This window comes from Nansenia antarctica (assembly GCF_963989245.1).
Source record: "Nansenia antarctica genome assembly, chromosome: 11".
Lineage (NCBI taxonomy): Eukaryota > Metazoa > Chordata > Actinopteri > Argentiniformes > Microstomatidae > Nansenia > Nansenia antarctica.
The window spans coordinates 10,320,345-10,334,474 of NC_137681.1; the positions used below are offsets into that span (position 1 = coordinate 10,320,345).

At 41.3% G+C, this 14,130-nt stretch overlaps 1 protein-coding gene across 1 annotated transcript; it reads right to left on the reverse strand.

Annotated features, from left to right (window-relative positions):
* Window positions 1–4,542: 4,542 nt before the first annotated feature.
* On the reverse strand, window positions 4,543–13,327 carry chatb (choline O-acetyltransferase b; the record flags this gene model as incomplete). The annotated part of the gene is made up of 14 exons (XM_080542256.1): window positions 4,543–4,818; window positions 4,971–5,108; window positions 5,286–5,348; window positions 5,649–5,790; window positions 5,995–6,117; window positions 6,421–6,549; window positions 6,681–6,781; window positions 6,879–7,048; window positions 7,344–7,521; window positions 8,457–8,640; window positions 8,947–9,000; window positions 10,744–10,862; window positions 11,488–11,679; window positions 13,280–13,327. The coding sequence occupies 14 exons, from the start codon at window positions 13,325–13,327 to the stop codon at window positions 4,543–4,545; spliced, it is 1,917 nt and encodes a 638-aa protein (XP_080398382.1).
* Between the last annotated feature and the right edge of the window lie 803 nt (window positions 13,328–14,130).

The following is a 14,130-nucleotide window of genomic DNA, read 5'->3' on the forward strand; positions in this document are numbered from 1 at the left end:
GGTAAAAAAAACAGTAAATAATGCCAACCGTATTAACTATCTCTAAAAAATATATTCATATATTTTTATTGGATTATGGTTAGTTCATAAGCACTTGTTTACGTCTTAGACTAGAGGGAAAGTTGTTGATGATTAATATGGATACTATGAGAAGTATGACAGTATGAGACCTCTTAAAAACATGCAGCCCAATGAAACTATTCAATTATTTTGCAGAATTGAAATGTCTGGGTATAGGAAAGTGAGACTGGCCGTCAGTACAAGACAAGTACTTTATTCAATGACTTTTAAAATGTAACTGGGTACTATCGTGTCCCAGTTCTTGGCATATGCCGTATAAAGAGCTATTAGTTAATGGGGCTTCACTTCTTGGCCAATTAGGCTGTGAGACTTTGTGTAAAGTGTAGCCAGATAGCTCCTTCTCTAACAACAGCTCCTTCATAAATGCCAGAGGGGTTATTATCAGAATCCTTTGTGAGGCAAACAGACAGACATAGTCTGCCTTAATTGAAAGATGTTAAGAATGGCAGACAGTGGGAGGCGGTACTTTCTTTGAATTTCTTTTTAAATGTCAGCAGACTGAACACCTGAAGCACAAGCCTATGAGACTAGTCGCTTTTTTAGGATCCATTTTGGAGGGAAATGCCATGCATGATTTCATTTCCATGACTGCTTATTCCTGAATCACATAAAGATATTAATTGAGTGGAAAGCATATTTGGATGGATGACAGGTTTATTAATTTTGGTACAGCATGAAACGTGTTACTTGCCTTTTGAATGGACTCCTCATTATTCTCCGCCCCCTGTGAGCAAATGCTAAATTATAGAAGGTAATTAAAACTACAAGGTGATTAGCTATTACAACATCAGAACTGAGGCTGCATAGGAGAAGGAGTATTGGGGTTGCTCGTCAGCGTCACACACTTTGTATGGGGCTTCTGTGCTGGCTGAGATCGTCTCCAGGGCAATGTCCCGTACACTATGGGCCTACAGAGTATCTCTTTCTGTTGCTCAGAGATAGATCTAAAAATACCCATTGTCCTTTTCTAAAGTAGCTCTAAAGTAGAGCTGAGCCTTGTGCAGCAGAGAGATGCAGGACTTGCCTTCTCTTTGTGTTTCTTTGTGTTTCTTAACTGATCTCTCTCTCTGAGTCTGTCTCTCACAGTACCAGAGAAGACCAGCACTGCCTCCCCCCTTCTCTCACATCCGGTCAATAGCAGCCTGCACAGTAGGTAAGATTCGGTCTCTCACTCCTGTCTGCTGCGTGGCAGACACTGATCAGCACTAATGTTCCCTCATCGTCCATCTCCAGGTGGGCTTCCTCCATCGATCTCCTCCACTCCTGGACCTTCCCCATTCTGCTCATCAAGGCTTACACCACGCGTATCGGAGTCGGCCCCAGCTCCATTCACGGTCGCGGGCCACCTTACATGGCCTGCTTTGATCTTATGTCAATTGACAGTACTGTTGTTCGCAGTTAACTTCAGGGACAGAAGGATTTATGACTGATCTATGCTGATGTTATAGGTGCTTCGCATAATTTTCCTATGTAATAGGATGATAGTGAAATACACGCATTTGAAGTAGATTTGAGATTTTGCACTGCAGTTATGCAGTTGTACTGCATAAATATACAGTATACAATAACATTGGCTACAATAACATCACCAAGCTCAATACTGTTGTATACCTACCTTCTGTATAGTGCTAAAGTGAGATTCTTCTTCACAGTTTGAACAAGAAATCTAATTGGACCAGGTTCCTGAAGCCTGACTAAATGCTGTGTCGTTATCTGGGCACTTGGTCGACCTGGTTCAGTGATTTAACCAATGGAGAATTGCATTCTGGTCTCTCCCCAAAGACCCCATCAGATGCCAGAGAAACGAGGCCATCTGTTGTGAGAGGGTTAGAGATGTGACCATACAGCCCACAGACTGCCGCATGCAAATCAGGCCAATTGTTCCCCAATTACTGTTGTACTTGACATAGACATTCATCAGTAAGTCTTGTTACATTTTATTACCATTTATCCGATTAGTTATGGTTTCCATGGTCTCTCTTAACCCTAACTCATACTACAGAGCCCAACTGAGCTGAGTTGCACTGGGATGGCCGGTAGCTGAAAGAGTGCTGGAAAGTTACACCTGAAAGGAAAAGCTCCGAGCCAGCACAGTACGGCCCTGTTGTATGTAATGCTCTTAGTTGTATGGCTTATTTAAGTTCTACTACACAGTGAGCACCGTCCTTTGGAGCCCACTTGGCTTGTGGCGCAGCTCAAGACCGGGTCTTTTGGGGTCACAAGAAAATGCCAAGAGTGATATTTTGGAATCTTATTTTATTTCTGGACATAAATATATATTTATAGCAGTATTCTCCATAGCACATGATTACAATATTTTCACACACTACAACTTCAATGTATGGATACCATATAGAGCTACAAAAATAAATAAACTTTTTTTGTATTGCACAAATCATTTCATAAGCACAGATTCATTTGTTCGTTATTTTATAACTACAACTATTCAACATTCATTGACTATGAAATTATCTTGATACATACGGAACAAACTATGAATGGTCTTTATTGTCATTGATAACTACTACTGTTTTGTCATTGAAAACTACTCTGTTTTGCAACGAGATGAAAACAACACTGACTAATTAAGCTGTGAGGAGAGAGAAGAAGAGCCTTCATATATCAATACAGACACATTCCTTTTCATTTGCATATGTCACCACAAACAGCTTACAGACAACCGCGTCAGCAGCATGACCACATCAACTTGACAATTTACCTTCAGAGATGAAACAGCATTAGACAATATTGGATCCTGAATAAAATCTCTATACCTACAAAAATACTGCTACTACATCAATCTCAAGTTTAAGGCAAATAACTTATTTATGCACTCCTTTACAATATGTAGCTTTTCAATTGACCAATCCCTGCTTTTTAATGAGAGAGAGAGAGATAGAGAGAGAGAGAAAGGGAGAGAGAGAGATAGTGAATGTGGTTGGTTATTTTTCTATGTTGTCAAGGACTTCACCATCATCTACAGTAGTTGACATTAAAATACACAGTAAAATACATTATAAACACAAACCAAGCACTCGTTACTATGGACAGACACCATGACCATATTACCATGGACAGACTTACAATTCCAAAACAATACCAGATTCAGAAAGGTTCCTCTATCACAAACAGCATGCAGACCTTTGATTTATTTTTTTTTACATTAGAACTTGCTCTACAACTCACAGAGTACAATACATTCTATGACAAAAATATTGCTGACTTGCAATATTTGAATTGCATGTTTAACCCTGGCTGTATATGTTTTTTGTTATTGCACTAAGTACCCTTAAACGACTTTTTTCATTCAACATGTCAACGTTCCTAAACACAGGTAGTAGCCTATAGCCTACTAAATGATTCACACAAATGACTCACTTCACATTATCACTATTGTGAGTGCAGCTCACTTTTTTTCATGACTCAATCTATTGCTTCACATACAGTATGCACACTCTTACATACAATAACAGATGTTTCAGACCCCAAAGTTACTAAAGGACAACAACTGTGCCGCTAGGGCTACGCATGAAGGACCGTTTACCACATGATCTTTACAATATTTTCTCTTTTTTAAAAGATCTATTCTCTGTTCCTGTATATCCATCAAATTATACTATGTTCTTTATTCTGCATTTATATTTGTAGTTTTTTTATACATTTAATTGTTAAAAATATATGATTGACATTAAAGTGCCTCTCATTCTTCAGACTTCACATCATAGATATTCCTCTTTGGCAACCTAATCGTGTTTTATACTATGTGATAATCTATTGTGAAACAATTGTCATGAGCACAGGTTGGCAACATGAGATGTTAACACAACCTGGATGTAAATGGTGTTACAATGCTCTTACACAATGATGGTTACACAATGATGTATGTTTGCATGATAAATGTGAATATATTTTAGGTATATGGTGTATATATATATATATATTTGGAGTTCTTTGACTAAGCTAATGTATTATGCTGGGCATACATACACTGAGATCATCTAGGAGTTCATTCATCCTCAGGGTGAGGAGCTGTCCTTCACGTCAGTGCTGAAAAGCGGGCATGGCTTCAGTTTCCTAAGTTAGCAGACCAGTTAGCTCAGTCTACACTACAAAGTGTCAATGCTGGGTAGACTGGAGAGAGTATCCTACTGTCTACACCTGCATTGGAACACCCTGAAAATACGTGTACAGATTTTCCTCACAGTGTCCTGTGATTCTTCATAGGTCCATTAATAGCTAAACGACACTACTTTATCGTCTTTGTTTTATATACATAGGTACAGGAGATTTTTAAGGCTTTGTACTTTTGATTGAATCAAGAGAATGTCATAAAATAAAACATGATTGCACAAATAGCGAATACACACAGAGTACACCGCTGCTATCATCACTAGCTGCACGTAGTGTGTCCTAACTTTAACTTAGTGTTGAGGAGAGCCATTGACACCTGCATACTCCCTCTTATGGCTTTACCTTCCCTGCTTTCTGTGGCTTGCTGCCGGCTCCTTGGCTGAGATCTACAGGCTTGGAGGCAGGGTTGTTTCTATTGCACAGATCCCTCATATCCACTAGGACCTCCTCCAGAGCCTTGACGAACACGGCCGAGCACGTCTCTGTACTCTCCCGGAAACTGGACACGCAGAAGATGATGTGGTCCGACTGCGGGTTGTAGCAGGCCCCGTAACCGTTGGGAACCACAGGGCCATAGCAACAGAACATCTCCACTGTGGTAGGGACCTGAGGATGGATGGTAAACATGCCAAAGCCAGGTTAGAATAGCTCATCTACTCAGAGTCAATGAGACTAAATTGCAATGGACACTAAAGTGTAGAGAGAGAATAGGATAGATTGTAATGGCAGTGAATAGAATAGAATAGAATAGATCATACCTGACTGGTGGAGAGAATGAACTGGTTGCTGGTTAGGTAGGTTTCATCAGTGAACATGTCAGGCCTCTCCATCTTGAGCTCCTGCGCAATCGCTTTAAGTCCCAGAAGATGATTGTCTATTGCCATTCCTGTAATAGCCTGAATGAAATAAACACGATTTAGAGGTTTTCGTTCATTTAACGAATACATAAAATGCAGTGTTATGCAGTGTTCAGTTATGATATTTGAATATGCTGTACAAGTGCACTGTACTTTTACAGCGGCAACGTTTGCAGGAAAAGTGCTATACAAATAAAGGTTATTATTTTTACTTACTGCAATTGTGTATTTTGTCTGGACATTGATTGCATCCCACAATCTTTTCATTTTTTCTGAATCCTTAAAGAGTGAATAGATACTACACCAGTTAGCTGACAATAACAGACCGAATACAATTCCCCAGCATTTCACATTTTATAAAAAAGATACCTGATGACTCATACTACCCCACAATGAGTGTGCAGTTTGGAAACTCTTACATCTTCAGAAAGATCATCTGCTTTTTCGGGGGAGGGGTAGGGGGAGGGATAAAGGGACTCTGGCAGGAGGCCGAGTCACCAGTTTCATTTAAGTGGACATGATGAACAGCGTTATGGGAGATACCCAGTAATTGTGGCCTAAGTAAGAAAAATGACTCACGGAGAGAGAGGCCTTCTCATCTGTCATGGACTTCACAAAGGCCAGGGCCTCGAGGGTAGCGGAGCGGATGTTGTCCACCCTCCCCTCTTGGAAGCGGCGAATAGAGGCACTCTCGTAAGTGGAGACGAGCCTTCCATTGCATCTGAGCATTTCAAAGTTAAAGTGATCATTACTGCACAGTCCCGGCTTGTGTGAACAATGGCACAGTTGTATGAGGATGTTGTCACACACACACACACACACACATACACACATACACACACACACACACACACACACACACACACACACACACACTGTGGTTATTTCTAGGGGAATGGAGGGCCTGTTCAGAATGTTACCCTACCTGTAAAAGGCAAGTTGTAGGGCAACTTGTATGTATGCATCTGGGCTCATCTTCTGTTTCTTGATGAATTCTTTCCCATAAATGGTGAACTTGTGTGCATCCATGTCAAGATCTCTAACCAGCCTGAGAGAAAAAAAGAACCTTAATATAAATACACCGTAAGAATGTTCTGTTTGATTTGTGGTTGTTGTAGTGGAAAGAGAGACTGTGCTTTCATGCCGTTAAAAATGACTTATAGTGCTCGGTAACACTGTGTGGAGTGTGTGTGTGTGTGTGTGTGTGTGTGTGTGTGTGTGTGTGTGTCTGTGTCTGTGTCTGTGTGTGTGTGATAGTATTTATGTCTTTTAGATATTGTATATTCATGTGGACATAAATAAAGCATTTAAAATGTGTCTGTGTCTGTGTGTATGCACATGTTGGCCTTGCCTCTGGAGTCTATCAGCGGATGCGGCCAAGAGTCCTTGGATGTAGGGAGTACATTTCCAGAGCAGTTTCCGAGGAGGAGGAAGCTCTGTGACGCTGGATGCCCTCGCCAGCTTGGAGGGGCTTCCTGTCCTGTAGAAAGCACAGCGGCACATTTAGAGAATCCTCAACCACCCTCTCTACTACTGAGATGATGGACTAGGTGTAGAACTGGCTAGAATAATCAAAGAGATGTTTAATACGAGATAAGCCAGTTCGCTTACATGTACTTCATCAGGTATTCGGTGCACTGCACCAGAACTATCCCCTCAAAGGGGGAATGCTCGCAGACCACTCCACAGATCCCATCCATCCCTATGACAAACTGATAAACTGTGGGTTAGGCTACACATTGCCATTGTCTCCCTTCCAAGCTATGGGCGATCAGGATTGTACTGTAGTGCCATTGGACATGGCCCTACCTGCATGGGCTTGTCATACCAGCGGTTAGCCCCATTCTTCTCATGGCCTCCTCCGTGGAGCATCAACAGGGCCCGGTTGGTGTCACTGGGCTCCATCCCGCTCGGGTGGTCCAGACATACCACGCACAGGCAACTCTCAATCACTCCCAACGAGTCTCTGTTTGTTGTTTCTAGTCAAGACAGAAACCGTGTGGGTTTTAGTATCGATTTGTTGGTGATTCTTTTCATTTCCATATCTTGTTGTCTCGCCATGATGTATGATATACTGTGCGTATTTTATTATTAAATTGTATTTTATGATCATAGTTTCATGAGATTTTATGACTATTTTATAGTGTACTGTAGCGGCTAACTGGTTTGTTGTACGTAATGACAATACAATAAACAAAATGGAGTAGACGCATGAATCTGTGTATGAAATGTGTTCTATAAATAAAGTTTTAGATTTGATGTTTGAAGTGAGACCTTTTATGAGCACATCCCTGGCCTGGGCCCACTCCGTTCTCCCATCAGAGGTTAGGAGACCGAAAGGAGGAAGTCTCTCTTCTGCATTCTCCGCCATTTTCATGATTTTCTCCAACTGAGATAAGATATCCGTTTCATTCAGCCGCTTGCTGTTTACCACTACATCCAGCACGAAAAACTAGTGGGGGAAAAAAAAAATGTTAATGACATGCTGTATTTATGTATACACATGACTAATTACCCATTGCACTACTGCATTGCACATACCTCCTTTGATATAGCCACTATTTATACATCTGTACATACCATACTGTACATAGCTGCCTTAACTGTACATAGCTTATAACTGTATTATACCTCTAACTACCGTACTTGCCATACTGTACCTATCACTATCACTGTCGTGTTTTTATATCATGTTTTTATATCACTATTTGCACTTCTGGTTACATGCTAAACTGCATTTTGTTGTCTTCTACTTGTACTCTGCAATGACAATAACGTTGAATCTAATCTCATTTACATCAGCAAGGAAATTATCATCTGTGTTCTGTCCAATGCATTTTTGTTAAACGCCAAGGTGGTTGGCTAATGAGTGCAAAGTAAGACAGGCAAGGGTTAAACAGAGTTTAACAGCGGGACATCCGCTGCAGCTAACTAAAACATGTCTCCTCTGTGGCGATCAATTGTCCTTGTGACTCAAGGAGGCTCTCAGACAAAGTGGCAGATTCAATCAGCAGTAATTTAGTTAGCCGTCTGTGTCTCCACAGGGATGGGCCCCTTATGTGTGCGGCAGATTGATAGTTCCTGGAATCCTATCCAGGTAAGGCCTCCTCCTCCCTTTTAGCCTTTCCATGATATTAAGTAATAGATCTTTGGTGGGAAGTGGCCTACAGTAGTACGTATATGAGCATCAGGAAAAGGATGTGATGCAATGACCTGGAGAATTACCTTAATCAACTTATATGGAGACGCTCAATGAATGAATACCTCCTGCGCTGAGCTGACATTCTAAAAACCTCACTATCTTCGTCATGTAGTATGGATGTTGTTTAGATTCAGCCAGAAATGCGATCATCCAAAAATAGCCCCTTCAGTGGCCAAGTGTCTGACCTGGTTTTTGCATGCCACAATGATGTGTTCTGGCTCGGACGGCGAGGCTGGGTGCTTCTCGATCACAAGGGTGTCTCTCTTGAGGCCGGGCAGGCGGTAGGAGGTGAAGAGGCGGTAGTACTGCTCCATGCACAGAGGGGTGCCAGCCAGCTGGCCACGGGCATAGTCTACAGGCAATGCCCGCCTGCCAACCATACAGAGGCTTAAGCTTCAGATCACCTCTAACATCTTCATTTTCTGCAGTCAGTTTCTATGTATAATTATTACATCGGGTGTTGAATGAATACCTGGATGAATGAGTGAAATGGCCATGGTGGACGATTGCAAGACATATTCCACAGACAACGCCAGCCTGACAAGGCAGAGACTCAGAGTCTGTTTTCATGCACTGTGATGAATCGAATGGTGTAAATTATTTAATAAATTAACAAATTAATGTGGGTTAGGCTGAATGAATTGGCAGTGGTGGACAGTTGTCAAGGGAACTCACGCGTCAATGAGTGCCTTGTACTCCAAAACTCCTGTAATGAGATGTGCAGCGAATCTGAGAAGGGGGAGAAAGACTCACACTTAGCAAACTCTGCACAGAGCGTCCACAGAAAGGGAGGACACCTATAAACCTATTCAATGATATCATAATCTCCTACAGTCATTAGGTAGTGACTCCAGTTATATCACTGCTTTAGGCCAGACATGCACAACAATTACTTCACTACAGCCTGAGACACTCTCCTTTGAAGTTGGAATAATATAGTTATCAGTTTTAGTTTGGATATTTTTAATATATACAGTATATATATTAATATACATATATTTCTGGCACACTTTCCATCACTACTCTGTGCATTGATTGGTACAACATTATTCATCAACATTCCTAATATATAATATAATATAATATAATATAATATAATATAATATAATATACACATACATGTGTACGTGTTGTACACATATTGTATATGGATACATGAATGTTGGTCCATGTGTATCTGCTCACAATGATACACCAAACGGGGACAACAAAAACAACAGCCCCCTCCCCTTCTCTCTCAATGGCGAGGCAGTAATCACATTTGTGGTAGATTACAGGAATACATTGGCCAAGTGTGTGTGTGTGTGTGTGAGAGTGTGTGTGTGTGTATGTGCATGCATATGCATGTGTGTGTGTGTGTGTGTGTGTGTGTGTGTGTGTGCGTGCGCGTGCATGCCTGTGTGTTTGTGTGTTTATGTGTGTGTGCGTTGATAGGGAAAAAACACAGATCCACGTCAGACCTGGTGTGTCATGTCATTTGTCTTGGTGTCATTCTGTTAGAAAACCCAGATGATCAATACAAGCAGGGGGCTGCACCACACCGCCACCACACCCCTGGCCGGCTCTTAGAGGACCCACCGGCCCGGGCCACCAGTCTCACAGGAGAGCTTGGTCCTGTCACTCCCGATCTAATAACATACTCTGTCAGTCTATTACGGGCTACTCTTGGTGCTCTGGAAGTATTCACTTAGTACGCCGCGAGCTGACAAAAGCTAATGGTGAGTTACAGCAGAGCTGGATGGGCTCCTGTGTTGTCTGGCAAGAACCACAGCTCATTTAATAAGAGGGAGAGATTTAGAGAAGAGATGACGCTGCCGGGCTATTGATACTCCCCGTGCCTGTAAATCTGATCCGAATCTGTTTTCATGCCTGCTGAAATGAATGTAAATCTCTCACCACCAAGTATGGCTTAGAGGGGACAGAAAGCAGTAGTGTACTTCAACATTGTTTTGGGGGAAGTGTTGTGTTATATTTAAGTGAATTTATAATGGTTAGAAAATGCAGGGTTACAAAAGAGCCTCAGGACTATCTCTCAATATTGTCTGTTTAGTTATATACTTGCGTAGCAGAGGAGGGTTTCATACGCGAAAGTGTATCGAAACATAATTGAAAAGTCACAATTAGTGTATGTACTATACAGTATGTACAGTACAGTCCTAGTGTATGTCCAGTTTAGTTTCATTTGTTGCCAGTCAGCAGTAATCTGATTGAGGAAATGGCTGCATCCCCTCATTAAATGAAGCAAGCCGTTTTCCTGTGATGGCTACAGTGCTACACATAAGAAGGATAACTCGTGGAGCCATGTGCATAAGGTTACATAACGCTTAGACATTGATACACCTGAATCAATCACTTCAGCATTGTTTGCCCATTATTGTACTGACAACTATACATACACATGCAGTTATTTTAGCATGCAAATGATTAAATACATTTCACTATGAGCCCTCATAGTGTGGACATTGCACATACCTGAGGGAGTCTTTACGATCTCTGAATGATTGTTTTGGGAAAACCATGACAGGACTGGAGTTGACAGGAAGGGACAGCCTGTTACTCAGATACATATCTTCAAGCCAATAGTCATACACCTGAAAAAAAACATGAGAAAACCATGAGAAAACCATGAGAAAACCATGTCTGCCAGGCACAACTCCTTCTGCACACTTTGTACAGTGGTTTTGGACTGAAATGGTGCATGGGGGCATTGGGGTGAGAAGCCATCAATACTGTGAATGCAATGTGTATCATAGCAAGATGAAAAGAAGAGGAGGTGAGATTTGACGCAAGAGTGGGAGTTTGATAGATATCAGAGAGCTGCATTCATCTGGACTGACTGGTCATCTAAGTGGTTAGTGATCGATTGAACCTGCAGACATCAAGTGGCACGTCTGATAGATCGATGAGCACAGCTTGAGTTCTTTCCACCTTTTGTTGCCTTGTTTACAAATGGTCCACATGCATTGTGCCATTTAGGAAATAGATAGCCTTCTATCACAGGTGGAGATTCTTGTTCTTGCACAATACGTGCTCAAACATGGTCTATATGGAATGCAATATAATATATTCTGTATTATGAGAGAGAGAAAAAAGCTGACAATCGCCATTTCCATAACATGTAACACAATCTGCAAGTATGGAATTTCCTTTTTGTGAATATTTGTGTTGTTGTTGTTGTTGTGTTGTTGTTGGTGTTGTTTGTCTGAGGTAGTTTACCCAGTTGTCTGTCTTGTCTCTCCTCTCCAGTAACTTTTGCTGCAGCAACTCCCCAGTGCCCCCAGGTGCCCCAAACTTCTCCACAATGGCTTTAGTCTTACGAAACTGTTCCTCCTTCACCAGGTGTCGAACACTATTGAGGTACATGTCCAGGGTTTGCTTCAAAGGTGGAATGGGCACCTTGGGCAGGACCTGCCGTTGTGGAGATAACAGTTACATTGAGGTAAACATTTACTCACTTATTGAGGCAGAAAAGGGACAAACTATATGTTCATCATTCGAAGTTGTTTTCCTGTCTATGCATTTATTCATTAGACATATCTAGTTTGCCTCCTAAATTCTTCTCAATGCTTGTATTCTTAGAGCCAGATTGAATAATTCATCAAAACAGCTTGAAGACATATTTCGAGAATGAGTTCTAAAGCCCTGTGGGATAAGTACATGCTTCTCTTCTTTTGATTTGGATCGAAACAGGGCTATCTTATTTAAGAAAATGCAAATGTATTGCGTGTCTGTCTGTAGATGATTTGCATATTTAACATGGGCAGTCTTTACTACCAGTATGACTGAATCAGTCAACAATTTTACATGTTCTTATTGTAAGTTAAGTAGCCCACGTACAGAGAGCCCAATACCTTCAAGGTGATTGATTAATTCATCACAATCGTCCAATAATGATTCATTCATGTTCCTCTTATCCTCTGTGGCTCGGTTGAACCATGGCGCTAACAACGCTTAGATTGTACTTATTGCAATATAAATCGCTTTGGACGAAAGCGTCAGCTAAATAGCATATTATCCAACCACCACCGGTGTTTCTCTCTAAAAAAATCAGTACAGTGTAACTTGTCAAATAGACGTACGCGTGATTCAGACTACTAGGCACCGAAAATGTGCATTGATGGGTTACTTTTGCCCTCCTGTTCTTGCCAAGCATTAAATCTCCACTTTTAGATTTTGCCCCTAGAGGTCAGTAGTTCCTTTTTCAGCACCATGGACAGGGTCAATATTTGTCTGTATCGCTTGAGCGGCTTCAGGACCGTTTATTTTAATTATGCAGTTTGTAAAACCAGTTACTTTACATTATGGTACATGTACTGTACATTGTGTACATTACACAACACCCCATACACAATACTCTTGCAATTGGCCATGGCACCCTCTGGCACGGCGTATACCCCGCTGTGGAAAGACAGCTATTGCTCTGAGAAATAGGCCTAGCTAAGCATGAACAAGTTCTAAAATGCAATGCAACTCTTAAAGACTTCTTAGGCAAATTAAAATATTCATTAGACTTAATGTCGATGTGATGGTAGTCTGGGTCTCCTCATCAAAACTTGTTCGGACCAGTTGTTCGGACTGACATGAAACAACTTATTTAATCTATAAACGACATACCTTGCAAATTATGTAGTCTAGGTCCACAATATTTTAATAACAAGTTGTTTATACAGTATATAATATGACCTGTTGAGTCAGTCTACAGATCTGTTTCAAGCCTCCTAGCAGGATATATTTCAGCAACACTGTAGCCTATAGATGCTAGATGCTGCGAGACCCTGATTCTACGATTGTCATAACATCGTCCTTCACACAGCGTGAGCATACACAATTAGTATTATTGTCAACCGCAGTTTTCTCTGCTGCAACAGTAAATAATCATCAGAATATGAGAAAACTGTCAAGCAACACATTTAAGTGAAAGCTGGCATGCAACTGCCCAGTGATATATTTTTGCAATATATTCTATTCATCAATATTAATTCAAACGAAAGACATGAGAGTTGCATACATAACTGTCCCTGCGGCCTTTTGGTGGCTCTCGCTCCAGGATAGGCATTCTTGATTTCGTCCAGCCAAGTCCAGTCAAGGGGAAGTAATACGGCAACCCTCTACAGATGGTGGGTGTTCAACCTTCCCTGCGGTAAATCGGTAAATCGAATCATTTAAAAGAGAGAAAAAACAAGAGTTGGCATAAATGTTCGATTACCACTGTGATCGCATTTTTAAATAACTCGCATTGGGGAAGTTGATAAAATATAATAACATTATCTTCAGTCCCTATATGTTAAATGGAAAACCACGTGTGGACTTTGTACTTCAGAAATACTTCTAACACTCTTCCCCTCTAAGTATTCATCGAGAAACATGTTATTTTCTAAGTCATCCAAATACCGAGCACTTCATGCACCGGTTTACAAATTAGGCTATAACTTTCAAAGATACGTGCATGTGGATAATGAGAGAAAAAAGGGTTTCCACTTACCTGAGCAGTGGATGCCTTCACTACTCATGAGGTCAAAGAGATGTGCAAGTCAAGATGACATTGTCTCCCTCAGCCGTGCTTTGAGGTCCGATGATATAACGGTTCCATGATATAATAAATAACTCCTTTGACGCGAAGGAATGTTCTCACTCACTCTCCACCACATCCACGCCTCACGCCCATTGCAAGCTTTGACTTTTAAAGCGCGCTAAGTAAAGATGTTAGGTGTTTGTGTCTACCTACCCCCGGAGGCAGGAAACTCCTCCCATCGAAATCTATTCGTGGAACATATTATTTGACAGCTTGCTTTCCTCCTGCCAACATCTGATAAAGTGGACTATACGAACATTATCTTTGGATATAGCCTACCGAAGCCG